Source organism: Scomber scombrus, chromosome 17, assembly GCF_963691925.1.
Source record: "Scomber scombrus chromosome 17, fScoSco1.1, whole genome shotgun sequence".
NCBI classification, from domain to species: Eukaryota; Metazoa; Chordata; class Actinopteri; order Scombriformes; family Scombridae; genus Scomber; species Scomber scombrus.
Window position 1 is genome coordinate 4,986,406 of NC_084986.1, and position 27,152 is coordinate 5,013,557.

The following is a 27,152-nucleotide window of genomic DNA, read 5'->3' on the forward strand; positions in this document are numbered from 1 at the left end:
GGCATTTTTGCTTTAAAAAAAATGACTAAAACAACTATTTGATTATAAAAAACAGCTTCCAATTGATTTTCTGTTGATCAGCTGCAGGTCTTCGGTACATCCTCTTCCTCACCTCGGCCATGGGCCTCTCGTAGACGTCGTCTGTGGCGCTTTTGCTGTTGGTGAGCAGGCTGTCTCTCTGCAGGGCCTGCAGGGCTTTGATGGGGACAGCTGAGCCGTAATGAGCCTCAAACGTCTCCGGTCTGGTTTTCTCTGTCTTCAGCATGCCGATGATGTCCTCTCTGGCCTGAGGAGACAAAATACACACTTTAAAGCCTCGTATAACACAGAAAAACAGGTTGAAACCTTTTAAATAATGTACATCTAGAGCTAAGTATATCTTTATTATATTAATAGTTGTTTTTTCTGACGATGAGGCTACTACAGATCTTTATTGACCACTTCAAAATTAAGCTATCAGATGACGCTTACATACTGTGATGCCCCCTGGTGTCATCTGTGTTTGGCCTTGTAATTTAACTATCTGCTCTGTTTCTGAAGGGGTTCGTTAAGGTAACTGGAAACACCTGAGAGTCCACAGGGTTGCCAGGTTGTTACAGTCCGAGATGTTCTCCAACTCTATTTCGTTTGGTTTAGTTATATTTCCTTTGTTATTTTATGTTTTACTGTCTTGCACCACACAACATATTCATACGCTTATGTTAAGCCCATGTGCATCATATAACACATATTTAATTTGGCTTAATTTAGATTTTAATGAAGTTTCTTTTGTTGAATTTGTTTTATCACGGTTTGTGATCCTCCCTTTTGTTGTGGCTTCTTGAGCCAGGTCATATAACACAAACCAAATTCTTATAATAATAATAAAATAACAGCAAATCATAAACTAGCAATAAAATGAAAACAAAAATTCAACCAGACCGGATCAAAAATAAAATCGAATAAAAAAAAAAAAGTAAATCTGACAATTCAAGTTCACGTAAAAACATAATTAATTTAATTAAAAGTTCAAGAAAAATCAAGATGAGCTCTCCAATTGAGGTTATTGTTATCAGAAAGAAACACTTTTCGTTGACTTATTTATTTAAGAAAAGCACTAAAACAATCAAATTATTAAAATGTATTAGATCAAATATGAAGAGTGTATGTTTTAAGCTGTGATGTTGATATTGTTTCCTCCTTCACACCTCAGCTGTAACAATAAACAGCAGCCTTACTAATCCTGTCTGAATTAATAGACTGTAGATCTGAGTTTATCAGTTTCTATCAGACATCCTTCAGTTGTTCCAGACTTTCACCAGCAGAGGGCGCTGTTTCCTTCATTCTGCTCAATATTTCACACAACAAAACACTGGACACAAATTCCTGCAGAGAAAAGCAACATGACTCATTGTTTTGAGGCATGAGAAGATTTGATGTTTTGCTTTAACTGTGCAGGCTGAAGAAATGATGTTATAATATTATTCATGAAGCCTTTTTAGGAACAAGTATGTAGATGCATCAGAAAAAAGACTTTAAAAAAAGAGAAATACATGTGACATTGGTCTCTTAAGGTAGTATTAATCACTTCAGGAGGAACTGCTGATACAGTGTCAGGTGATTAACTTATTAGTAAATATATTGACGTTTTCAAGGTATTATCTGTCATATAGTAAGAATCTTATTATGAAAACATGATTTTGAAAGTGTTTTTTACTCGTCTGTAATGTTTATTTCATATTAACTGGTTTGTATTTTGTGCTTTTTTGGTCTGCATTGTTTGTAGTTGAATGTTTTTTATGCCTATTTTAACCAGTATGCTCCTTTAAATTATACTTTTAATCATAATGAGGATGAAGAAAATATGATTAAAGGAAAAGAGAGTGTTTTATTTTTCTTACTATCAACAAATCTTATGAAAAATGACCAAAACCAACAAATGTTATGATCACATTAAATATCAAGCAATCACTGACTGTAAACTGTGTATTAGAGAAGTACGATAATGTACCGAAATTGATTATCTTAGCAGATTAGAATAATAACTTCTCCATTTCCAAACTGACCAAGCACATCCACTGGGTCAAAATGGACGAAGGTGAACTCTGACCTGCAAAAACCACTTAGAGCCGACGAGATATCATACTGAAACAGGAAACGCATTCTCTCAGTGTAATGTGACCATCAGTACTTTCCATCTTCACTTCTCTGTCTGCAGCTTTCAGCTCCAATCGCGTCGTTTCCTACCGAAAACTGTAAATGTTCAAAATGACTCACTAATATATAGTTTCATACTTTTAAAAAAGGGCTTAAATCATTTCGTCAAACAGCTGGTCACTTTTGGTTTTAGCCAACGTTATGCAATCAGGAGTAAATAGTGTATTTATAGGGGACTATTTTCATCCACATTTGGTGCTGTAGTGAGTATTTCTGGCAGCAGGTCAGTGTGTGTGTGTGTGTGTGTGTGTGTGTGTGTGTGTGTGTGTGTGTGTGTGTGTGTGTGTGTGTGTGTGTATGTGTGTGTGTGTGTGTGTGTGGTCGTGGTGATGAAGGAACAGGTCACCAAGTGCAGCGGTGCGGCTCATTGATGTGTTTTTAATAGTTCAGAGGTCTACAGCAGAGAGGAATAAGATATAACACATACTATACTTGTTAGTACATCACTTTATTGTTGGTTTTGTCCTTTTTATGGGATTTATTGACAATAAGAAAACATAGAATAACACCAGATTTATACTTTGAGTGGTTAAAAGTGTATTAGGGCCACTGTTTTATATTGGTTTTTTTGATTTGTATATGTATTATTGTGGTATTTCAAGGAATAATGCATTAAAACAATTTGAGAAATAGTCACAAAATAAGTTGTTTCAAGAGTAAAATGTCATCTCTTGTAAGATTTCTAACACTTGGCTGCTTCACGTTGAAGCAAATGTTCCTTTTCTGTTAAGTATTCGGTTTTCTCTAAATGATAATATTTCCTTAAACACCATTTCACCAATTCGCTCTAGTCCAGTGGTCTCCAACCCTGCTCCTGGAGAGCTACTGCCCTGCATGTTTTAGGTAGCTCCTCACTCTAACACACCTGATTCTAAAAATTAACTTGTTATCGAGCAGCTGAGGCTCGTCAAAGGGCTTGATAACGAGTTAGTTATTAGAATCAGGTGTGTTAGAGTGAGGAGAGATATCTAAAACATGCGGGGCAGTAGCTCTCCAGGAGCATGATTGGTGACCACTTCTTTAGTGTTGTGCATATTTTGATGCATTTGAAAGCCCTCGTTGAACCCAAAGTAGAAGATAATCAGCTCTTCCTGTGTGAAATGTGTGTGTGTGTGTGTGTGTGTGTGTGTGGGGGGGGTATTCCTCTGTCGCATCATTAATGGAAAACATTCAACACACCCAAACAGATGAGCAGGATGGAAATAGAGGGTGAGGCCGCAGCATCCTGCCTCTCTGGAGAGAAGTTTATTATAAATATGCCTCCGTTACAAAAATCATTATCAGCCTGGAACGCCGCAGCATCCAGAAGGTTGTTTTAAAAAATCTAAACACTGTGAAAATGTGACTATGTTTCAACACTGATGACAAACTCCACTGTGTTTATATTCTTACATCAACATTTAGAGGAAAATTAAGCTTTTGATTATGATACAGTAAACCTCTCATTTCCAGTCCAGAGACCAAGCTGTTAAATGAGTTCTTCTGAGTCATTTCGATCAGTAACAAAGCTCTCATTGCAACAGATGACTAAACTGTAACAGAGGAAGCTGGGCATTAAAAAAAAGAGGGGGCAAAAAGTTGTTTATGGACAGTTTATTGATCAATTCTACTGACTCAACAATTGCTTCATCAGCTTTTTGAAAGGTTTGGCTGTGAGAAAAATCACTTCCCAGCATGAACACTGTTTATAACGAGCTGTTTTAGTTGTTTTAAGGCCATGGGAGAGTTAATCCTCCTACTCATGATTTAAACCAGTCATCAAAGTTTGGCAGAGAATTTATATAATCCAACAGATTCTTATTAAAGTTTATATCAAGAATTTAAAAATATCATTAGACTAAAAAACAAAGGGAAGATTGATCTTCATTGTGCAACTGAGAAACTGAGTAAACAGTGACAATAAGGCCTGTAAATAGAGATTGTGTTTGTTTACATGACGTGTAGTTTTCAACAAGGCTGCCAACTGTTGCATTAAAGGGATTTTTTGCAGGTCTCAATTGAACCGATGCTCCACATGCCAGCAGGGTGTCGTATCTACTCCCAGATAAACAAAGTGATCTGTAAAAACAGATTAGCTCCAGCAGGGAGAAAACTGACTCAGTGGCGTGAGTCAGTGAAATGAGTCAAACACTGATGATAGATTCTACTTTGAGAGTTTCACCATCACTGACACTCCACCAGTGCAAAGATGGGAATAGAAAGAACATCACCAGTACCTTTTAAAGCTATTACAAAGAACTTTCATCTTGTGTTGATTTGGCGCCACCTGTGGACAAAAGTGGTATTGTTTCCCAACAGGACAAAGGAGTGAAACAGGACAAATAGATGGGACATAATGTTGATTTGAATGTTGAAAAGTGGACATGTCATAATGAATTTTTGCTCTGTGCTGCTAAAAGTTGAAGATTGATGGTTGGCTGTTAGTATATTATTAATTGAAATGGGTTGGTCCATTCCTATGTAAGCGCACATCAAAACACAGTTGGATTTTTATATAAGAATTACCAAGAAAAGATCTTTAATATATTATTAAATGTGTGCAGAATATGACCGAAGATTGGATCTTAAAGGGTTAAAAAGGCTTTCTTTTCTTTTTTTTTATTCATCTGGACTTTAAACACAGCTGTTTGCAGGATGTTTAGTGATGAGGTAATGCATCTGTTTGTGGTTAAATAAGATTAACAATTACAATATGAGGATAGCGAGGCAAAGTACTGTTCACACAGAGGTTACATGTAAGGCTTCATTCACACCTTCCTGCAGGGTTGTGCAGAGGTGTGTGCGTGTGTGTGTGTGTGTGTGTGTGTGTGTGTGTGTGTGTGTGTGTGTGTGTGTGTGTGTGTGTGTGTGTGTGTGTTTGTGTGTGTGTGTGTGTGTGTGTGTGTGTGTGTGTGTGTGTGTGTGTGTGTGTGTGTGTGTGTTTATTTCTGCTTTTAATCACATAGCTGCTGTGAAACAATCAGAAAATAATGTTTTATTTATCTGATTCGCTGCTTTGTTCTCTCTACAGCTGCTCGCTCTCTTTATTCGCTCTCCGGCTCGCTTGACCATCGATCATGCCTACACAGAGCTGAAAAGTTACCAGCAACAACTTTTACTTTACATATAATCATGTGGTTTATCTGTCATTTATATACGTAAAAATGTAGCCCCATCTAGAATAACACAGTAATTTATGATCCTTATAACTTTAGGGTTAGGTTTGGTGTACTTAATGAAAGGATGTATGGACTCTCGAACCTCTGACCTGTCATTAATCAGAGGTTGATAAATCACAGAGTACCTCATTTCCCTTTTAGAGTGAATCTCATTCGTACCTGAACTTCTCCTTCCATGACTCCCAGCAGGTGAATCAGGTCTTTCTTGGACAGCTCCTTCCTGATCTCTGCCGGTTTCTGAGGTTTCTTCTGTGTCTGTGTCTGTGTCTGTGTGTCTGATACCGCCGTCCTCCCGTCCTTCTCCTCTCGCTGGACTTTCATCTTCCTCTTCGTCAGCTCTGTGTTCTCCTGCCTCTCCTCCTGTTTGATGAAAGGTTTCGTGGGCTGAATCTGTCCGTCATCTGGACCCTCCATGGTGCAGGTCCTGGATCGCATTTTTTCCTGAGAGACGGGACAATATGGATACCAATGAGTGAAACAGATGCAATAAAATGAGGGCACGTGTCAGTCATTTATATTACTTTTCAACCTTCTTGCTAACCATTGGGTTTATTCAGCACACTATAAAAATCAACTTGCCAAGGCCTGAAGCTAGTGAACGTTCAGTCACCCTTATTATTTTGTCACAGATATGTTTTAGTGTATAGTATTTCATTTTAAAGAGGGCTTTGATTTGGAAAGTCTTGCTGTTGGTGTGTTTATTAGCGCTCCCAGATTTTAGAGGCACATATTTAATGCAAAAAACAATCAAATTTTTCATTATCCTTCCAAAAACGAACAATATTTGCTCATTGTTTCACTTCTTGGCCTCATTTTCCTGCAACATAGTCTATAAATGCAGTGCTGTTTGGCAGCCCGGTCTTGAATCTGTGTGTCCTTGAATGCACCGCGAAAGCACATCGCCCGACATGTGATCATAACATGATTTTGACAGGTAATTAAAGGTGAAGAAATGTTGACCATGATGGATTACCAACTGTTTCTTAAGCAAGTTTCAAGTTCTGCAAGATGATTTTCATCGCCTACTGAAATCAACCGCCACCAGCAGCTGCCGCGAGTCAATCCAAAACCTAATGGTATGTCCTGGAAACCGTCGGGCAGTTATGTAAAACGGTTGGTGGGCTTAAACATACAAAAACACCAGCTTGGTTCTTTACAGGCCTTTAACCGGAGGACGACTTCTGTGTTATAGTTTCATGTGTCAAAAACTAAACCCAAAAACTACATTACTTTGACAGTATGTTAATGAAGAGCAATCAGGGTTCACATCATAATTAATGCAATTTTAACATAAAATATATTAAAATGTGTGTGTAGATATGCAATATGTGTTGCCAAGATATTGGCCAATAGTAGTTCATTGCAGATAAATTGATATTGGTGTAAATGTCAGTGTACATTTTTGTTTGTTTTGGGTTTTTTGCAGTTAAAACACAAATTTAAAGGATCATTAACAAAAGTGTTCAATCTTATGAGTTACAGGAAGACAATTTGTTTGAGACCATACAGATTCTTAGAAGAGTGAATTTTAAATACGGAAGTTTATTGTGTCCCATGTTGAAGCAAAAGTAATAATGGGAACAGTTATCATGTGATTGTGATATATGCATTGATTTAATCTGCCAGTTTATCTATCAAACCATTAAGCAGGTCAGGTAAGGGTCAAAAATCTAACTACATTTTTACCCTTTAACAACACAGCAATTCAAAGTGCTTTACAAAAGACATAAAAAGGATAAAATAGGATAATAGAGATATTGGTGGATCAGTAATGAAAATAATAATTACATAACGCACTGAACCTTTTTACCCTCTGATTTTGTACCTTATGAAATACATATTGAGTTAATGTTGTAATCATTATTGAAATAGTGATTCAGTTAAGCCTTAGTTTAAGACAGTTGAAGCCAACCTCCTGAAACAAATTTTCTTGGACTTAGTTATGTGATGCATAAAAGCTGAAATCTGTAAAGAAGAAGAAGAGCTCAAACAGACAAGCGATGATGAAATGGTCAGCTGGACAGGCTGATGTTTTAAGAGTCCTGAGAAAGGAGCAGTTTACGGCCTATCGGATCTAAACGAGGCCAAAGTTCCCCGAGTCTGGAGGTCTGGATGAAAGCAGGTAGTGACTCAGTTAGAGAGAATCCTGGCAGCCAAGTGGTAGCAACCACGTCACTGCTGCCTGTTATTAATAGTTGTTTCAGGGGAGCCGCCAAGATCTCCCACACGTCCAAAACCACAGAACCGTCTTCATTTTGACGGTCAGATCGGTGAACTGGAAGAAGGGAAGGTAGAGCTCCGAGGATAAAATGTGAAGCCAAGACAAGCCCGAGGCAGCAGCTGGAGGTTTGAGTTCACAGGAAGAATAATTTCGAGAGGATCTGGCCGAGTGTCTCGAGTCAGTAAACATCACCCTGCTGGAGGGCTTTTTATATTAACTCACTCACTGTACAAACACTCAGATACACATAATGCAAAATGACACGCTTGTCCGCTGTTTTTAAATAGAATAAAGATAGGGTTCTTAACTTGAGGTCTTCATTTCAGCTGACGGACTGGACTTTTAATAATTTTGTCTTTATCCTCAATCAACGGTGGATTACCAACTGGGAAACTGTCCACAAGGCAAAATCTCAAGTCCTCCATCCTCCATTTGTGGTCATAAAGTTGTGTTTTATCAAACTGCACACAGAAAACTGAGAGACAGGCCGTATTATTCCATCAGTTAGTAAAAGTGCAGCCAACTGAATTCCTTAATGATCAGAGTATAAAATGTCAGCAAGTTGTGAAAAATGCTGATCATTATTCCCTAAACCCCAAGTTAACAAATTCAAAGTATTTGTTTTGTCTGGCCAACCGTCAACAGTCCAAAGATGTTGAGTTTCTATCATGGAAAAACTGGGAAAATTAGAAAATATCTGAAAATTTGGGGGATTTTTGCATTAAAAGTGACATAAACAAGTAATCAGTTGTCAAATGTTCTGTCAGTTGACTAATCGAGTACTTATTTCAGCTGCAGATGTTCTACCATGTGTAATGGATGTTGATGGTCCACAGCAGGAAAAGCAAAGATGTACCTGATAACATTAACGATGGCTCTGCTCCATTGAATTGTGCTGGTGAACCATCATGCACAGTACCAGACTCACGAATTTGGACGGACTAAAAGGGATTCAGAGATAAGTAATCAGCGTTATTAGCTGCACCTGTTTTTTCTTGCTTTTATATGTCAAAATGTGTCCTGTAAAGAAGGTCTGAAGGAGCTCCAACAACAAGGTTAATGTGGTCATGTCTCAAAGGATTGTAGCTCAACCTCCTTTTAGCATGTTGCAAAATCTGTTTAATTTGGCAAAGAGTTATGTTATTCAATGGATCCCATTAACGTTTTTTTTACCATGTTTGTTTTAAGAATTTAATAATATCAGTGTTATGCCAACAAAAACAAAGTAAAAAACACACACAGATTAACTAAAAATGACTCGGACATCAAGCTTAAATGAGACTAAAGCTCCTGAAATCTAACATTTATGTTGAGGCAAATCTTTTTAATAAATATCCATAAAGCTGGATCTTCATTGTGCAACAGAGAAACGGAGTAAACAGTGACTATAAGGCCTGTAAATAGAGACTGTGTTTGTTTACATGTCGTGTAGTTTTCAACAAGGCTGCCAACTGTTGCATCAAAGGGTGTTTGCAGGTCTCAATTGAACCGATGCTCCACATGCCAGCACAGTGTCGTATCTACTCCCAGATAAGCAAACTGATCCGTGAAAACAGATTAGCTCCAGCACAGACGGCGTGAAGTGTATCAGCGTTACAGAGTGATGCCAAACAGTCAAACACTGATGATAGATTCTACTTTGAGGTTCTCACCATCATTGACACTTCGTTAGGGCAAATATGGGAATAGAAATACCAAAGAACATCACCAGATCTATCTATCTATCTATCTATCTATCTATCTATCTATCTACCTATCTACCTATCTATCTATCTATCTGACTTCATAATGGACTAAATTCATAATGGACATTAACAAAAAGGATGAAAATCGATGCAGCATAAGAAGAGATATTGTCCTTTTTACTCCAACCATTCTTCTCCCTTGTCAAAACCTATTGCCTACATTACCCACATTATCCTAAAACAGCAGTCAGGTGTCGATATGAGCAGCGAGAGTGGTTTTCCTCGCTGTAATCATTCCTCCTGTTCATACTGACTATTAAAAGATCTCCTTCAAATGTAATTTCAGTGGAAGTGATGGAGGACAAAATCCACAGTGTGTCCAAACAGTCATTTAAAAGTAAATGTGAAGCTTATATGAGGCTTCAGCAGTCTGAGTTAGTCATATCAAGTGATATCTGACACATTTACAGTCTTTTTAGCATCAAATTCCCTCTTTGTGTTTCCCTGTTGAGCTGCGGTGGAAGTATAGTAACAAAAAGACTTTGGTACTAAAAAGACTGTAATGTTGAAACATAGAAGACTTGATTTGACTCATTTGAAGCCTCATATTATGCTCAGGTGTCCTCATCACTGTATATTATATATACAGTAACTGACTCATAATCATAACATACAGTCTTCTGTCTAAACAGATGACATAAGAGCTGTAAGTTTATAAAGGCTAACTGCAGGTCTTACATGTATTTTGAGGCTTTTAAATTATTTGTGTACATTGGGATGCTGGCAACCACCGCAATCAAAGAGGCCTTCATGTCAAGTTGGCTTTGTGGTCTCCATCTACATGTCAAACTCCTATGGAACAAATGTAAATAAACCCAAAATATAACCCACCAAATAAATTGTATATTGCATCTTTCGTCCTCCCTGGGGAGAGATATTTATGGAGACGTGATGAGGTTAAACTGGTCTCTCTGATTTACTTTTCAGCCGGAGTAAAATCTCAGACAGCTGTAGCCGATGGTCGACACACGAGAACTACGGTGGATAAGTGGAAGAGGAGGTATGTTGGCAACAGGGTGGTTCAAGTGGTTAGAAAGATAATCCTATAATAAGAAGGTCAAAGGTCCGACCCAGAATTGTCTCCAAAGTAAATGTCTGATGAAATGCCTGGCGTAGCACATGTTGGTCAAAAATTGTTGAAACTGTTTTTTACTTTCTTAAAGGGAACCCAGACATGATGTTGTCTGATCCATTTAAGTAGAAAAAGCTTAATATAGTTCATATTGTTGACATGCTAACAGTGTAGCTCAACAGTAAGTCCGTTGTGCAGTTTGTCAATCAAACACTTTTGCAAGCCCTTGACTTAATTTATCGACACCAACAGGTCAAAGTTCCTTCTCATCCAACATTTCAGTTCATGTTAGCTCATGATATTATTAACATCAGCATGGCATTGTGTAAATGTGCTCACATAACACATTTACATAACACTGTTAGCATTTTTTGTTACATGTAAACACAGTAATGTTATGCTAACGTTGTCGTAGCTATGCAATGCTAGTGCTAATACTAAGAGCTAATGAAATATGAAAACTCTTGGGGACCTTTCAGGCATATTTACCCCATTTCTAGCCTTGATTCTAGATCTATACATGTACTAAATTAGCTATTTCTATTGTGTTACATGCTATTGTTGACATGCTAACAATGTGCCACTAAAGAATGTCTGTCCATTACTGTGATTTTTGCTTTCGTATCAGCAGATATTCACAGTCCCCAGAAGATGAATCCTGATGACTTTTGCAATCCCTTGACTTTTGTGTAATGACACCAACAGGTCAAAATTCCTACTCGGCATAGCAAACTCCTTGGGACCTTTCATGCGTTATTCCAAGATAGTTAGCCCATTTCTAGCCTTGATTCTAGATCTATATATGTGCTAAATTAGCTATTTCTATTGTGTTGCATATTGTAAATTGTTTGTGATTTTCAGGCTCTGGGGCACAGCTAATGGGAAATGTCAAAACTGTTTTTGTGATATATTTGACAACTTAGAAGATATCTTGAACTGGTTTTCCCACAATTTTTCGTAATGGTCTGTAAAGCATGGTGTGAACGTGACTTATTACTTTATATGCTAACAGTACTACTGACACTTAGCGTTATACTTTACTGTTACTATCACTTATTACCAAATTAAACTAAATGTGGCTCAGTGGTGTGTTTATTTGATCCGATGTCGGAAAGGTTCGTGCTGACTGAAAAAGACATCCGAATCATGTTCTGCGTAAACTACAACCGTGTAAATGTAACTAATGGCCGTACTTCACCTCTGTTTATGAGCTGGATGCTGTGCAGCAATCGCAGCTGTTTGTTTGGTGAGATTTTAAAAGGAGTATTTTTAGGGTCTTCCCACTTGGGTCCAGACTCCAACAAGGGGGAACTCCAGGGCTATCACTTTATAAGCCATCAGCAATCCCACGGATGCCTGAACCTCCTTTTTACTTCACAGCTGCAGCTCTTAAACTCCACCGTAACACCGCTTGTTGTAAATAAACAGCCACTGCCTGTTTATCGGACAAGCTTAAAACGTCTCAGCAGTTGTTACCTAAGCAGAGGTCACATACAGTACATACCGTATATCTGTTGGTTTGTATTTCTATTTTAAGCTCATATTATAATGAAACATGTGGTTAATATAGATCACATAAGCATTTCCGGCCTCTGTGGTCAGTAATTGTTTTCTGTATGTAATAGACACCATCATAACACAATTGTTGTCATTCCTTTTTCATGATAAAGAGCAACTATGACATAATTAACTCTGTTTATTGTGCAAGAACATGTTAACATTGGTGATCCGAGTGGTAGAAGAAGTATTCAGATGTAGCATGTTACTGTTGTAGTTGCTGGAGGTGGAGCTAGTTTACACTACTTTACAATCAGCTAGTTTAGTCCAGTGGTTCCCAACCTAGGGGTGGGGCCCCTCCAAAGGGTCAGCAGATAAATGTGAGGGGTGGTGAGATGATTAATGGGAGAGAAAAGAAGAAAAAACTAAGTTCTGATACACAAATGTGTTTTCAGTTTTTGGACTTTTTCTCTAATCTTTGATTTTTGCTGAAATATTGGATCATTTGAACATTTATTGAAATGAAACCATGTGAGAAGTTTAGAGGGAAAAATCACTATTTGGTGGAGCTGTTAACAACTCATAGACATCTGAAATATGAGCACAACTACACACTGCTTTTTGGTTTCATCTTTAACAATGTGTTTTAAAAGCTTGTTATATTATCCATTGGGTCAAATATTCATCTGAAAAGTAACAAAAGATGTCAAATAAATGCAGTGGAGTAGAAAGTACAATATTGCCCTTTAAAATGTAAATGTGTGTTGGGTTAAATATGATGCGTGACACAGCATGACTTTAATGCAACTGCATAGAGCTCCCTAAGGTCTGCTTTTTCAGGAGATGGCAGCTGTCCAAATCCACCAAGTCAACTTTGTATTTCTTGAAACTTTGTGTTTTTCGAGTGCAATATGATTTAAACTTGTAGTTTCAAATATGACTATATATGGGAACGAGCAGCTTTGTGAGGAGGTTTGAAGAGGTCCAGCCTGTCGTTGTAACTCACCATGAAGGGGAAAGTAATGCAGTCAGTCATCTGCTCTGCAGGAGGGATTTCAGGATGTTTAGAGTTTAGATACAAAGTCCTCAGAGGAAGGATACTGTTTGCAGGCATAGTATACATACAGAATGTACTCTGTCATTAATCCACAGTTCAATTGTTTGTTTAATTTTGGTCATGATATCCACACAGTTTTTGACCTGAAAGATCCCCCTAAAACCTTTAATACTGACTAATTCATACATTTGATTATTGACTAGATGTCTCTCACTTTGCACTTTACTGGTCTGAAGTCCTCAATACTTGCAGGAGAATCAACACTGAAAAATAAATAAAATCCTAGCATTGCTACCAGCACTGCATTTCTCGACAACTCTACAAGGAAGACAAATGAGAGAAATGCTTAATGAGAGATTGCATTGAGTTACAGAAGCTAGTGGACTTAAGCTCTCTATTGCGACCACATTGAAAGGCCATTTCAACCATTGCAAAAGCCCTACAATCCACCTGGCTCAGTCCTAATGACCACAAGGAATCAACTGACTTCTCCAGATCATTCAGATCATTTCAGCTGGTACCTCCTTTTGGTACACTTCATTTAAGTGCTTACAGTTATTGTTAGACTACTTAATTATACTTAGACCCAATGAACGATTCACCCTTAGTTCAGCCCATACACTTCAACTCCTTTCTGCACACTTCAGCTCATTTTTAGTGCTCATTTTTTTCATCTTTTAGCTCACAGAATCCCCCGTGTTTCTCTTATAACTTTCCTTTTATGCCTTTTTACGCCTGACGTAAGGTTCTTTGGATTCCTTTTGTTGTTGAAAGTACACACAACACCATGCCATGGCTGAACAGGGCAACAATTATCCAAATAGCTACCACATCTCAGTAAGGAGAGCTAGTTTTAATGGGAAACCTCCACCAGCCACCGGCCAAAACTTTGCCTCCTCCATGAGCTCAGTTGGCAGGGGGCCACCGACTGTTTGGAGGTCTATTTCTACGCATCTGAGCTTGTAAAAGATTGAGAGTGGTGAGAGAAAAACTGGGAGGTAACTGCTGCTGCTGCCAGTGGATGAATAAGGTGGTTTCCCAGTGAAAGAGCAGCGTTCCAACAGCAGTCATCTCTGTGATTATTAGCCACATCACATGATGTAAAGCTGCACTGAAGTGGAAAAGCTGCACGAGTCATGAGCCATCAGGTTCACGTGCAGGTCAAAATGTCTTTTAAAGGGTCACAGTTTCAGTATATTCACAACAGGGAAATTAGATTTACTGTAACGGATTATCTGGTTTATGTGTAGATTGGAGGATTATTATTTTAATCCTGGGTATAGTGTCCTCCTGTCACTCTGAGCTGTGAGTAATAAAGCCACTCAAATAAATATTCTTTGACCAACGCCGACAAAGCAAGACAGTAAACAAAGCAACTTGACTCCCTCATGATTTATATCAGACACCCTCGGTTCACCACTTGCTACTTTTACACAACTTTCCCCCATAAAACAACAGCAGCAGGGATTAAAATAAACCCTGTGGCAAGGAGACAAGACTTAACACATAAACAATAATATAAGTGCTGCAAGTCATAGTAAAATGGACTAAACTTCATGGAGTTTTAAGGATAAATCTTAATTCTGCATCAATCCAAAATCATATAGAAAATGTATTACCTATGAAAAATGTGTAACTCACCAGCTTACACAATATAAAGTACAATTAATTTAAGTAAAGTAATCCATGATGACAGTATCTGTCTGATATCTATGTGATACAACCTAAAGCCCCAGAACAAGTGGAGCTTTGCAACTTGACAAATACATTAATTAAAATGTTCTCAATATGCTGAGAGAAAACATAATTCAGCCAACCATCTCTAGCAAAACATATTTGCTGTTGCAGTTATTTCTAGGAGGTTTTGCAAAGATACATGACCATCAAACAGACAAAAAATAAATACATTTACTTTTTGACTTTGAACAACAAAGAAACAGCATGCACACTGCTGGACTCCATTTTCCACTTGTTTTGCACCAAAGTGATGTTTGGAGAACATCTGGGTTGGGTCCGAAATCAACCCCTATTTATCATCTGGTGCATGATGGCAATTTAATTGAGTGTCCGAATGCCAAGTGTGTAAATATACTGTATAGAAAAAAGCAGTGTCCACGGCATGTACACAGCGATTGTCCGAAATCTTGGAATGCTGCTGACTATTGAGTAAACTATTTAGTAGTGGTGTAGTGAAGGAGTGAATAAGGGAGACATTTCGTACACAGTTCTGCTCTTCATCAGACTCAAGAAACATAGTGCAACGCCCTCTTACACATGAATATAGTTTGCTATTTCTTTGTTGTATGGCTTCTGCTTACTTTCAGTTCAACACCTGCCTGCTTGAGGTTTGGATGTACCTGCATACTCCTATTCTGGACATTTTTGACTTTACAAGGGTAGTGATTCAATCGAGGGGAAAAGCTACAGAGCTACTCCTTACATACTTCCAACAAGAGCCATCAGAGTCCCAGACAACCTCTTTGATCCAGTAAGGGAGAGGTCCAAAGGTAACAAGCAGTTTAGAGGCCCAATGAGGTGAGAAAACACATTAAACGTTTAAATATGCGTCCACTTTGCACTTATATACCTGCATTGAGAACTATATGGCAATGAAAACACCTCCCAAAACATGTTACGAACCATGGACGTCACAGTGTAACTGAAGAAACCAGTGGAGTTTTGTTGCATCAGTGTGTCATTAAAAGCTTTTATGAATACATGGAAAACCACTCGACATTTCAGGCTGCTATGTACTGTACGGTGCTTGACCAATATCACTCTATCAAGCACCCATGCTTGAAATAGTGACACTTATAGTCAGTGCTTGAATGTCACTACAGTCTCACATTACCATCTTTAGCACGTCATAGCGACATCCGAAATAGAAGGATCATAATCGACACTCGTCAGTCGGCACGTGTCATTTTAAGTACTGTTTCTATATCCAGACGGGAGGCTGAACATCTTCAATATAACTGTTTAACGAGTTCATCTCACATTTCTTATCAGAAGCTCACCTTTAAGAGCCGAAGGTGACTGTGTCCTCAGCTGCACTCACAGTTTGGAACAAGCCTGAGATACTCATTCAGTTTTTAGTCAGTATCACAGCAAGCCACTACTTTCTAATTATCACTGAACACAAAGAGAATGTCATTATATTTTAGAGGTATTCGGTTGTAAACCAAAGTGATGGACAAATTAAAAGTTTGACCTGATAATGGCACAAGATAAAAAGTCAGAGAATCACCAATTTCTGTATTAATGTGAGATGTGACATATTTGCTGTGTAGCCAAGTCTGTAAATTCAAGCATAAAAGGATGGAGACATTGGTTTAAGTGTTCATTAATGATTTCTTCACTGTATTCACTGTTGAATTTGTTTGATTTTTAAAATCCTTTGCTTCATATCTTGACTGTTTCAGTTTTATAGTTCTGACCTTCATATTTTTAGGACAATTTAGTACTTCCCTCTGGAAAAATAAACACATATTTCTCAGTCCACTGTCAACCTTTCTGCTAGTTTTGACCAATATATTTATTTTTCAAAACTCCTACACTCCAGCACAATCTTGCTAACCATGGCGACTAGCAAGCAGCTGAATGAATACAGCTGAGATGATGTAATAGTGATGTGTCAGTCAAAAGTGGTCCAGGTCAGGTTAGGTTAAATCTTGTTCCCAGTCTGGATCACTGACTGTATATGAATATGAACGACACGTCCCCATTTTATGCCACTATGCAAAATTAAAGCCAAAAACTCCTTTTCTGGGAGCGGCCATCTTGCTTGTGTGACGTCATTTGGAGCCAGAGTCTCTGCAGTAGAGTCAGGTGGCGGGATGACGGCTTACAGGATACGCCCCCTCAGCAATACCGACTCTTGATTGAGGTTTTAGAGCAGCTGTCACAGTTGTCAATCATGAGATCCCTCCCACTTTTGATATCTTCAAATAAGTGATTACAAATAAACTTAGCAGAAAAATTAGCAAGCATCAGGGTGATAATAATGACATAAAACGACTGAAACCATCTATGAGAAAACATCTATTTGACATATACTTTCATTTTTTTAGTTTGGTTCATGTCCCATCTGCTAACATGGGGGTGAGATTTATGACCTATACTGCAGCCAGCCACCAGGGGGCAATTGAGATATTTTAACTTCACTTTTGGGAAACTGTCATGACGTCCATATTCATATACAGGTGTTGGTCTGGATTAAATTGTTAGTTGGTCCAGAGTCCGCCTATTGAGTATGCATGACGTAGATATGGAGATATTTAACTGAATAAGTGAAAACTTCCAATGGTCATGGTGGATTAACCCTCTCAGGACCATGGATATCTATACCAAATTTCGATTTTGATTTTTTAATTTCAAATCTGTTGAGCTAACTGACCAAAGTGGTGGACAAATTCTGCCTTTGTTAACTATTTCTTTTTTGTCTTGAAAATACTAAATTGCTGCAGAGTCTAAATACTAAGAATAATCTCAGTGAAATGCTGTATAGTAGTTATAATGCTGAAATATTCAGGCTAAATAGCTAAGTTTGTAAAGGCTTATTTTCGGTGTATGTATGTATGCATATCGACAGTAAATTGCATCAAATTTGGTATGTTAATATGATATGTTAGCGTGTTTTAGCTCTACCAAATTTGTTGTAATTATGGCCACAAAAAGTGCTATTTTCACATTTTTAAAAACTGATTTTTGAAGATTCAACTCCATAGTCTAAACCACAAAGTTAAAAGGTCAGGTTTTGACTGCTGAAAGGAGACGGAGTAAAAGAGCAGCAGTAAAGTTTTTACGCAGTGGCAAAACACTTCAAATCATATGAGATTCAGCTCTATCCGCAGTATCATGTTGCAGACAACCTCTGCCATTCGACTGCAACGACCCTGCCATCATTACCTGCATAGAGGTCTTAAAGTTCCACAGATGAGTGAGCTGCAGGGTCCTGAACAGACCGCGATAAAAATAGAAAACAAAGAAGCAGTTTAATGCAAAACCAAGCGTGGAAAACAGGTCAAAGGTTTGGACTTAATGGATACAAGTTATTTCAGAGCTATCTACATCTCTGCTGTAAAGAAGAAGAGAAGTCATTTGTAATCCTGATCTTTCATAGCTGAACATGACCAAGTGCTACAAGCATTTTTCTTCAGTAATGTAGAGCCACAGTAGAGTGCCTTTGGTCTTATTAATACAGCCAATCACAATACAGCTGTTGTGATTGATCCGTGTAAGCTGCAGATGATTTTGTAAGTTTAGTAATTTGATCTACAGTCTAAGGAATAACTGCTTTGGTGCAGACATTGTTATTTATGATGCAATCAAATCATTGTTTAATAGCAGTTTATTTGCCTGAAAACACAAAGTGAAAATACATTTAAGGTTCAGGGTAGCACACGATGAAAATTTAAAGGATCGCCAGAATTTCATGGCAGTCCATCAATTCTCAGAGAGGCTAATTATTTATTTCTTCACTGCAATCGATTATGTTGCAAGTATAAAACAGTGATTTGATTGACAGCAGAGCAGGGATAACATTGGTCAACAGGTGACAATTATGAGCCTTGATTACCATTTTTTAGCTGTTTATTTGGCAGAAAACAGAAACAAAATTGAGGCTACTTTGATGTAAATTTGAAAAAACTGTTAAGTGTAGATTGTCCATGGTGTTAATTACAGAGTGAAGGTTTAACCTGCTAGAAATATCTACTGTTGGAAGATTTTGACAGTTTAGTTTATTTTAGTTTGGTCATTAAACTCAAATACACATGTATACATAGAGTAAATAATGATGTGTCCTTTGTGTCCCTCCTTCATCTTTTTCTTCAGCAGGAAGAGAAAGAAAAAAATGATTCAACAACTTTGTTTTCTGTTTCAGTGTGAATGGAGAGATTATCAGAAATTACCTGAAAAAAGCCAACGTGTTGTAAAGGCATTTTCATATGTGAACAATTTATATTAAAAGTGTGAAGGATCAAAGTCCAACCAGAATGTATATGCTACTACTTTTATATTTGAACAAAATAAGGAAATATTTTAAAGAAAACATCTACAAAGTCTGCCAAATATATTTAATTTGTCTTCTTTAAAGCATGAGCTCATATCAACTAAAGCATGTTTAACATTTATCTTTGTGTTTAGTCAGCTCTATACTCTATGTTAAAGGTTAAGGAAATGATCGTGGTCTTGGTTAAATATTGAAAGAAATCATTAGACACAAGGCCTAAGGTGTTTAAAACTACGATCTTTCCCTAATTGAATGTACTGCTTTTTGCACTGTGTTTCCTCCAAAAGGTAATTTCATAAAAAAACATTTAGCAGTGTATAATTGTGACTTTTAGGAGGTTTAGAGTTGAGTGGAAAGTTTTCAAAAATGACCTGGGAAGCTCTAGTGTGGAAGGACGTCGTTATATATTACGTTTATAGTATCTGACACTTAAATCCGCAGCTACTTACACTGCAGCCTCAATTAAGATGTCTATCAGTGTATATATACACATTTGGGAGCAGTTAAGTTTTGCCTGAATGAAGAACGTCTTTGTTTCTATTTAACAAAATGTCTTCATGGTTAAGATTTGATTTGTTATTTCCTTAACAAAGAGCCAATGTCCCATTATGACGCCTTAAATGCATTGGGATGCTGCTCTCTGTTGCAACCAGTACGAAAATCTTTGCTCAGGGAAGCTTTAATAGTCCAAATTACATTATATTCCCAGACCACGTCAGTCATCGGGGGGAATTCATGGGCTGAGGCAAGGCAGGTTTTTATCCTCCCAGCGGTTTGTGCAAGAGCTCTAATCAGCGGTGACCAGTCCAGAAAGCTGACATCACTCCCAACATGCAGCCGACCAGCAGCCAAGTCTCACATGCCTTTCAAATGGAATGAGCATGAGGTCACTTCCCTCATAAACTCTGAGAGGAGAGGGGTGGTGGGGGGGTAAAGAGAGGGGAGCAGAGTATCACGAGGGTGAAAGAGGGTATGGTCACTGCTCATTTTGCGTCATTTAACATTTTTACAAGCCATTTAGCTACTGATGAATCTTAAGTGGTTGGTGGTTAGCCCACCAGCAATTATGACTGTCAACTGAGTTGAGAAATGACTCACGAGAGGCGAATAGACTCCCACTGTCCCATAAGTGGCCTCAGAGAAGACTCTCAAAGGCCTCAGGGGAGAGGTTTAGCATGCAAGTAAAGACATAGAAATTGATTAAGTAAGCATGAAGCTTTTTATGTTGGTGAGAAAGTTTTGTGTTCTAATTAAAGCTGAGTTTAACTCTGGCTAAATGGTACAAAGACTAAGAATTTACAACCATATTAGTGGCTCTTTGAACTAAATGCATGTTGTAGTTAGTTTTTTTTACCATGTTCCTGCCTTAGTTTAGTGTGGTAGCATGGAACATTTGTTCAGATGGAGGCACTAGATGGAAAGTCAAGGGTTCAAGCAATCCCTTTCATAGTTTTTGAGACATTTCGCTCAAAACTACAAATGTGAACCACTTGGTAGCAATACAGGAAAAGTTACAGGATCACCAAAGTCAGTTGGATTCATCCTCCAATGAAATTCGTCCTGTATATATTTTGCATGTGAGTATCGTTTTAAGAGCTGATCACAAGTGTAACAATATGCACATGGCAAAAACAGTATGGTTAAGACTAGAGAAAGGTTGTGGTTATAGTTATAAAAGGGTGATCATTACGTTGTTGTTCATGCTACACAGCCAACCTCCAAACTGTTTATTTCCACCTTACTTTATAAAGAACACTCTACTTCCTGCATTGTCCAATATGGATGTAGTTCCTAAGCATACTGGGCTGACCTGGAGCCCCAATAGCGGCACATTAGCATGCTAACATGCCAAAGTAAGCATTATAGCATGCCTATAGATGGGTAAGATGCTTTCTAGGCTGCAGGGGGTTTATTTAAGTTTCGGCACTCGGACAAATTGGCAGCAAGTTTGCCGCTGCTACAGAGTATTTTTAACTTTTCTTGAGGAGAAAAATTTAATTTTGAACATTGATGCAGCCTCCGTGGGTGACAGAAATTTTGATATTTTAGATTCAGAAAAGCAGCATAGCGACACCCCGCCTTTTCATTTCTCCAACACATCTTAAACTTGTCGGGGGGCTCAGAGAGGAGCTGTGAACCTGCAACAACAAAGAGCTTTAATTTAAAGATCCCCAAAATCACAATTTTCCCAGTGCAATCCATCATGATATTATCAGTTGTTTAATGTACCCTCCTTGAAAGAGAAACTGTACCCAAACAAACCCACTCCTCCTCGCTGACCCCTGTTATGCTGTCATGGGAACATCAGTTGCTGTTATGAAACCAAACAAGAGGGCAGACTGCCGAAAGTCGCCCCTGTTAGCATCCCTGACAGATTACTGAGCTGAATTAGCAGAATGATCTCATGGTTCCCGTCTTATCAGTTGGCCTTGGGCTGCCGCTGGAAGACACAGTGGCACTGTTACAACATGAAGCAGCCGATTTCAAGGCAAACAATTACATAAAAGCTCTTCACAGTGGAGGTGGTGAAGTGGATATGAGGGTCTTAGTCTTTTTTGGTACTTTCTGTTTATTAAGTGCGATTACTTTTTTAGGGTTCCCTGAGTGGTGCTCTTCTCTCTCAGTGAATATCAATATCAGTCAATATCAGCAGCAAATGACAAAACTTTCCAGATTGATGACGAATGAAAGTAAAACCCAACATTACGCATGTCATTAAGGTATTGTTCCACCAAGCGCCTCCAGAATGTCTCCAGCTCTCCTCTTCATAGATTCTCCAAGTCTTTTAACTCTACTGGAGGGATGAACACCACTGTTCAGATGCATATTTTCTTGTTTAGTGTTTTGATGATGGAGGTTTGAGATCTGGCAACGGTCATAATCATTGTCATACTCCATACAAACCAGTCAAAGAACACCAATGGTCTGTCTGGAACCATCTGGATTTGGTACATTCCTGCACATTTATTCAGGTTTTTTCTTTAATTTCTATGTTGTGTTCACAGATGAGAGAGAAAACTACAAACTGAGTATCAATGCAATCTCTTCTCTATCTTTCATGGTCAAGTAGGAATGTTGTTTTGCTGGTGCTGCGGGTTTATTGTGAATAGTCCTCCAGGGAACATTAATTATCCACAGATAATACCATTTCAATCCATCTATGGTCTACTTTTGATGTCTTGTGAACAAAATTGTCAGTGTGACCTGATGGTGGCACTTAAAAAATGTGTTTTGGTATTTGTACCATGTCTTAAATTGGAGTATGTTATTCTTAATGTTGTGCTTTCAATCTTGTGTATGCTTCGTCTTTAGGGTCCAGTGGGATCAAGGACATTTTTTTGGATTGGCGACCAAAGATTTTACCACGTTTCTCTCAACTTTTGTCTAAGGGTCTCAAAATCTCACAGTTGGATAACTTTACTGAGTAAATCTGTAAACCCTCCTTATACTTTTATTTGGTTTTAATATTATGTAATTGTATAATTGTAATTACCTTGGCCTGTGGTACTATACTAAGCCTCATTTTAAGCATTTCATTTGTACAGATTATGTGTTATTCTGCATAAATGACAAATAAAGTTGATCTTGGACTTCTGAAATCTGAAAAATGGACTTTAAAAAGACCTGGGTTGGCTTTGATTCTGGAAAGTTGTCCAGATAAGTTAGTCATCCCGCTTCTGGGAACAGACCCCAGGCCATTAGTTTTTGAAATACCTTGTGATGGCCCTCAGTGGAAAGTTTGACCCAATGGTGACGTTGGACAAAATTTAGGGGGTTACCAAAGGATGGGGAACAATTGTCTAGGGATCATCATGAGATATTAATACAGTTAAATGACCAAAAAACAAACATCACCACCCATAAAAAAATGACACAGCATTAATTCATCACCTTCTGTTACAGCCAAACACATCATTTCTATTAACACAACGTTAAATTATATGTTCTTGACCCTTTCAACATCCCAAAAGGATTAAGAACAACTGATAGAAATCCCAGATCTGGATCATCACCAAAACCCAATCAGTGGTTCCCTATCCACCAAATCTGGAAATGCGTTGATAAACTTGAGCTTAAGATGTCCTGCTGACAGACAGGGCGCCAGAGGTGACGTCCAACACCCAGTATTTTGGGGGGGATCAACTTCAAATGGTTATATTCTGTTTCTATCTTGAAATAAAACTGAAGATAAGTTAAAATGACCCTTTTTACAGTCTTGATTTGTGTTGCCTTGATGTTAACAACGAAAAAGCCTTTCGGTAGGTTTCTAAAATAACCTGCAATGAAAACTGGAAAGAAAAGCTATTAATGGACAGGAAATGTCCCGGGAGATCTGGGCAGGGCAAAGCACGCTGGGTACAATAACACAGAGAAGGTCGAGCCAAAGAGCCCCTCTGTTTATTGTTTGGCTTTCACATAGATCAAATGGGGCACCTTTTCCACATTTAAAAAGGAGAGAGACCTGTCATTGAAATGTCTCAACAATCAACAGTACCCTTGAGTTAAAAAGTGGTAACCTGCAAGAAATGTGTATATTTTTTCTCGATCTTTTTTGCTAAAAAATCAAATATTGAAATGGCAAAAGCAGTGTCCATGCACATGCACAGTACTTTCTGCTACGATTACACCATTTTAAAGATGTAAAAGTTATGCTGTATGAATCTACAGTTGACAGTGTGGTGGTGTTAAATGGTAATACTCAGTTAGAGTCCGAAATCTTGATTTTGCTGCTATTCTAAACTATTGAGTGTCTGCTATATAAGGAAAAGTGAATACGTGAAGGACAGAATGATTTTGCAGGTATTCATAAACCAAAAAACTGGAAAAATTAAAACTTTAACCTGATTATGGCCAATAGGAAAAGTCAGGGGGTCACCAAAATTGTTACAACTAATCATAATAGGGACATGAATGTGTGCACCAAATGTCACACCAATCCAATAGTCGTTGAGATATTTCACTCAAAACCAAAGATGTCAGCCTCATGGTGGCACTAGAGTGAAACTGAGAGGATAACCAAAGTCAGCGGGGTTTATCCTCTGTGGACCATGAATGTCTGCACCAAATGTCATGCCAATGCACCCAAAAGTTGAGATATTTCAGTCTGACATTATCATTCCTACACTCCTCCAGCTACCAATACTTTGTGTGTTGCATCATCTCTGTGCGGCTATCAGTAAGAGCAGCTCGTCCCCCAGAGAAGAAACAGATCTATTAAAGTAATGCCGTCTAATGTATGGCTTCCTGAAACAAGCATTTAGTGGGCTGTGAATGAAGGGATTCATAACTCACTGATTCACTGTGTGGCTGCACAGCCGCTCTATTCATGAGTCAGTCTGAACACAGACAGACACTCAACATGGTTTAGTGGGTATAGGCTCGTTCCAGAAACTCAGAATCACACTTACCCTTTATATGATCCTATTACGTATTATGGACTCAATTTAACTCTCCATTATGTCATTTTCTATGATTTATTCTATCTGCTCTTTATATGACATCTGTGTCATCCTCTGTTTCTCCCTTTTTTCCGTTAAAGGTTTTTTTTGAGTATTTGTCTTTTATTTGAATCAAGGGTCTAAGGAGAGAGGATGTAATGTCATACAGATTGTAAATCTCTTTAAGACAAATGTGTGATTTTGGGCCAAATCAGTAAACTTTACATGGGATCAGAATTTAAAAATATTTTTGAACGTTTTTGTTTTAACAGGAAATGAATTTATCGGTGATTACAATAACAAAAAGGGCCGGATTCACTGTCATTTATCCTCTGTTGACGTTTCACTTTTATCACTACACCCGCTTTTCCACCTCAGCCAAGCATAAAAAACTAAAATAACTAAAATAACCACTCATATTCATTTATATGCATAAATTGAAAACACAAATAAAAACAGGTGAGTAGAAATGCACCTAATGAACTGTTAATGAGTTGTCACCCAAGTAAAAGGGATCAGTTGCAGGATTTAGTGGCATCTAGTGGTGAGGTTGCAGATTACAACCCCTCACTCCACCCTTTAAAGCATGTAGGAGAATCTTCGGTGGTCGTAAATCTTATACACTGGTCCTTTAAGCACAAATGTATTTAACAATATGCAAAATGCATGCACAATATAAACTGAAATGAGTCGGTGAAATTAGATTTGATCTCAGGACCTTTTTTTGTTGTTGATATAGTTTATACCATATATAGCATAGTTTAATCATTAAAAGTACTATTAACAAAACTTTACCTGAAGTTGAATCACAAAGTGCCAAATATCTACAAATACAGTTTTCAATATCTTCATGCATTGCTAAGCAAACATCATGTAAATATTTAAACTATTGTCAATTAATCACTGGATAATACTTTATATACTTTTATGACTTAATAATAATAAATAATACTTAATAATAATTTTGTCTTTAAAATGTCAAAAATATTGACTGATGTCTGCCAGGCTTAACGTCTCATCATGATGCAGTTTGAATATAGTCCAAACCCCGAAAAGTCTTCAAATAACAACAGTATTAAAATAAAAGTAAATAAACAAACAATAAAAACAACAACAATAAAATCTGCACATTTCAGAAGCTGTCATGTGATGACATTTGATATTTGTTATGTTTAAATTGTGTAATAAACTCATCCAAATAAACTGACAAATCACTTCTTTGTTAAATAATAATAAAGTTATTTTGTTTGGTATTACAATATTTAATAAGCATTTACTCACCAATATTAGGATTTTGAGTTATTCGTTGTTCAATTTCCTCTTTTCTGATAATGTATAGATGATATACAGTCTGTATACATGATCAAAAATGAGTTTTTTTCCCTTCCACCAGCAATCATCCAAATCTTCTTCAACGCTAACAAGTGAAGTTTTAATAGACACCTGTTCATGATGACATCATATGTTTCCTACCTGTCGTTGAGCACTTCCAAGGTGTCGCAGCTGTTCAGTCCCAAAATGACTCCAGTTCCTCTTCGATAAGCTCTACTGGCAGCACGACATGTATCAGTTTATCTCTTTAAATATATTCTTTCCTTTAACTTTCCTCTAAATCCCCACCTACACTTCTTTTTCTTCTTCTCTGTTTGAACTGAGCAGTGTGAAGCTTCTTTTATCTTCTTCACTTCAGTCTATAAACTCACAATAAGAGAGGGAGAGAATAGGAACAATCTGAGTATTTGAGCTTTAATAAAATCTGCTCTTCTTTTTCCGCCACAAGATGTTCAGCTTCTCCTTCAGCCTGTTTGTTCCTGGACAGGAGTGAGAGTCTGCTCTATATATAACCTGTGCTCTCAGTCTGTGTTAGCAGCTGAACTGACTGAGGCTTTTCCAAACCCCCAACAGCTGAACTATCAGTCCGTCCAGCAGCATGACCACTCCTTCTTCTCCTCCTCCTCTTCCTCCTCCTCCTCCTCCTCCTCCTGCTGCTGCTGCTGCTCACAGCCAGGGGCTCGGCTCTGCTCGGCCCTTCCTGGTTAAGTTTGTGTTGGTTTAATGAGGTTGGCATTAGTTATGTGATAGTTTTACGTCGGTTTGGCTTTGACTATAGTGTCGTTTTGTGTTTCAAAACCACAAACCTTCACTTTTAGATCTACAAGAGATGCTAAAGTTACATGTCACGTTAGATTTTAGTGGGGACAGATCATAACATACTTCCACAAAGGCTTCATAATCCTCTAAATCTGATATTTTAATAGCAGAATGGTTACAGATGTGTAATTTTGGATCAGAACAAGGCTGCATTTAATTATTATTTATATTATCGATGAATCTGAATCTGAAAAATGTCGATCATTGTTTCCCAAAGACCAATGTCACGTCTTTAAATGTCTTGTTGTGTCCACAACCCAAAAGTATTGTGTTTACTCTAAGAGAAGACCAAAGAAAACCAGAAAATATTCACATTTGAGAAGCTGGAGCTGGAGGATTTTAACCACTAAAAACAAAATAGTTATCAAAATATTGGATGAGTAATGTAATAGTTGGCAACTTGATTAATCGTTGCAGCTTTATATCAAAATACACAGTGATAAGACGACTATGCTGTGATGTCTTTCAGTTCATGAGAAAATATGAGAAATGTTCAAAAATACCCTCCCAGAGTTAAAATGAGAGAAAATCCAGTCAGAAAATTGCATTAAAACATTGTTGGAGCAGAGTTTTTTTTAAAGTGGCTATAATCAATATTTTCATA

General features: G+C 37.8%; 1 protein-coding gene across 2 annotated transcripts in view; it reads right to left on the minus strand.

Moving 5' to 3' along the window:
• filip1b (filamin A interacting protein 1b) overlaps nt 1-25,884 on the minus strand; it is a 44,161-nt gene extending 18,277 nt beyond the window's left edge. For both annotated transcript variants that reach the window (XM_062436909.1, XM_062436908.1), the window contains exons 1-3: nt 25,871-25,884; nt 5,514-5,795; nt 113-286 (exon numbers count right to left, since the gene is read on the minus strand). In XM_062436909.1, the coding sequence (XP_062292893.1) occupies nt 113-286; nt 5,514-5,789 (450 nt within the window). In that variant the 5' untranslated portion in view covers nt 5,790-5,795; nt 25,871-25,884. The remainder of the gene's footprint in view (nt 1-112; nt 287-5,513; nt 5,796-25,870) is intronic.
• Nucleotides 25,885-27,152: the final 1,268 nt, after the last annotated feature.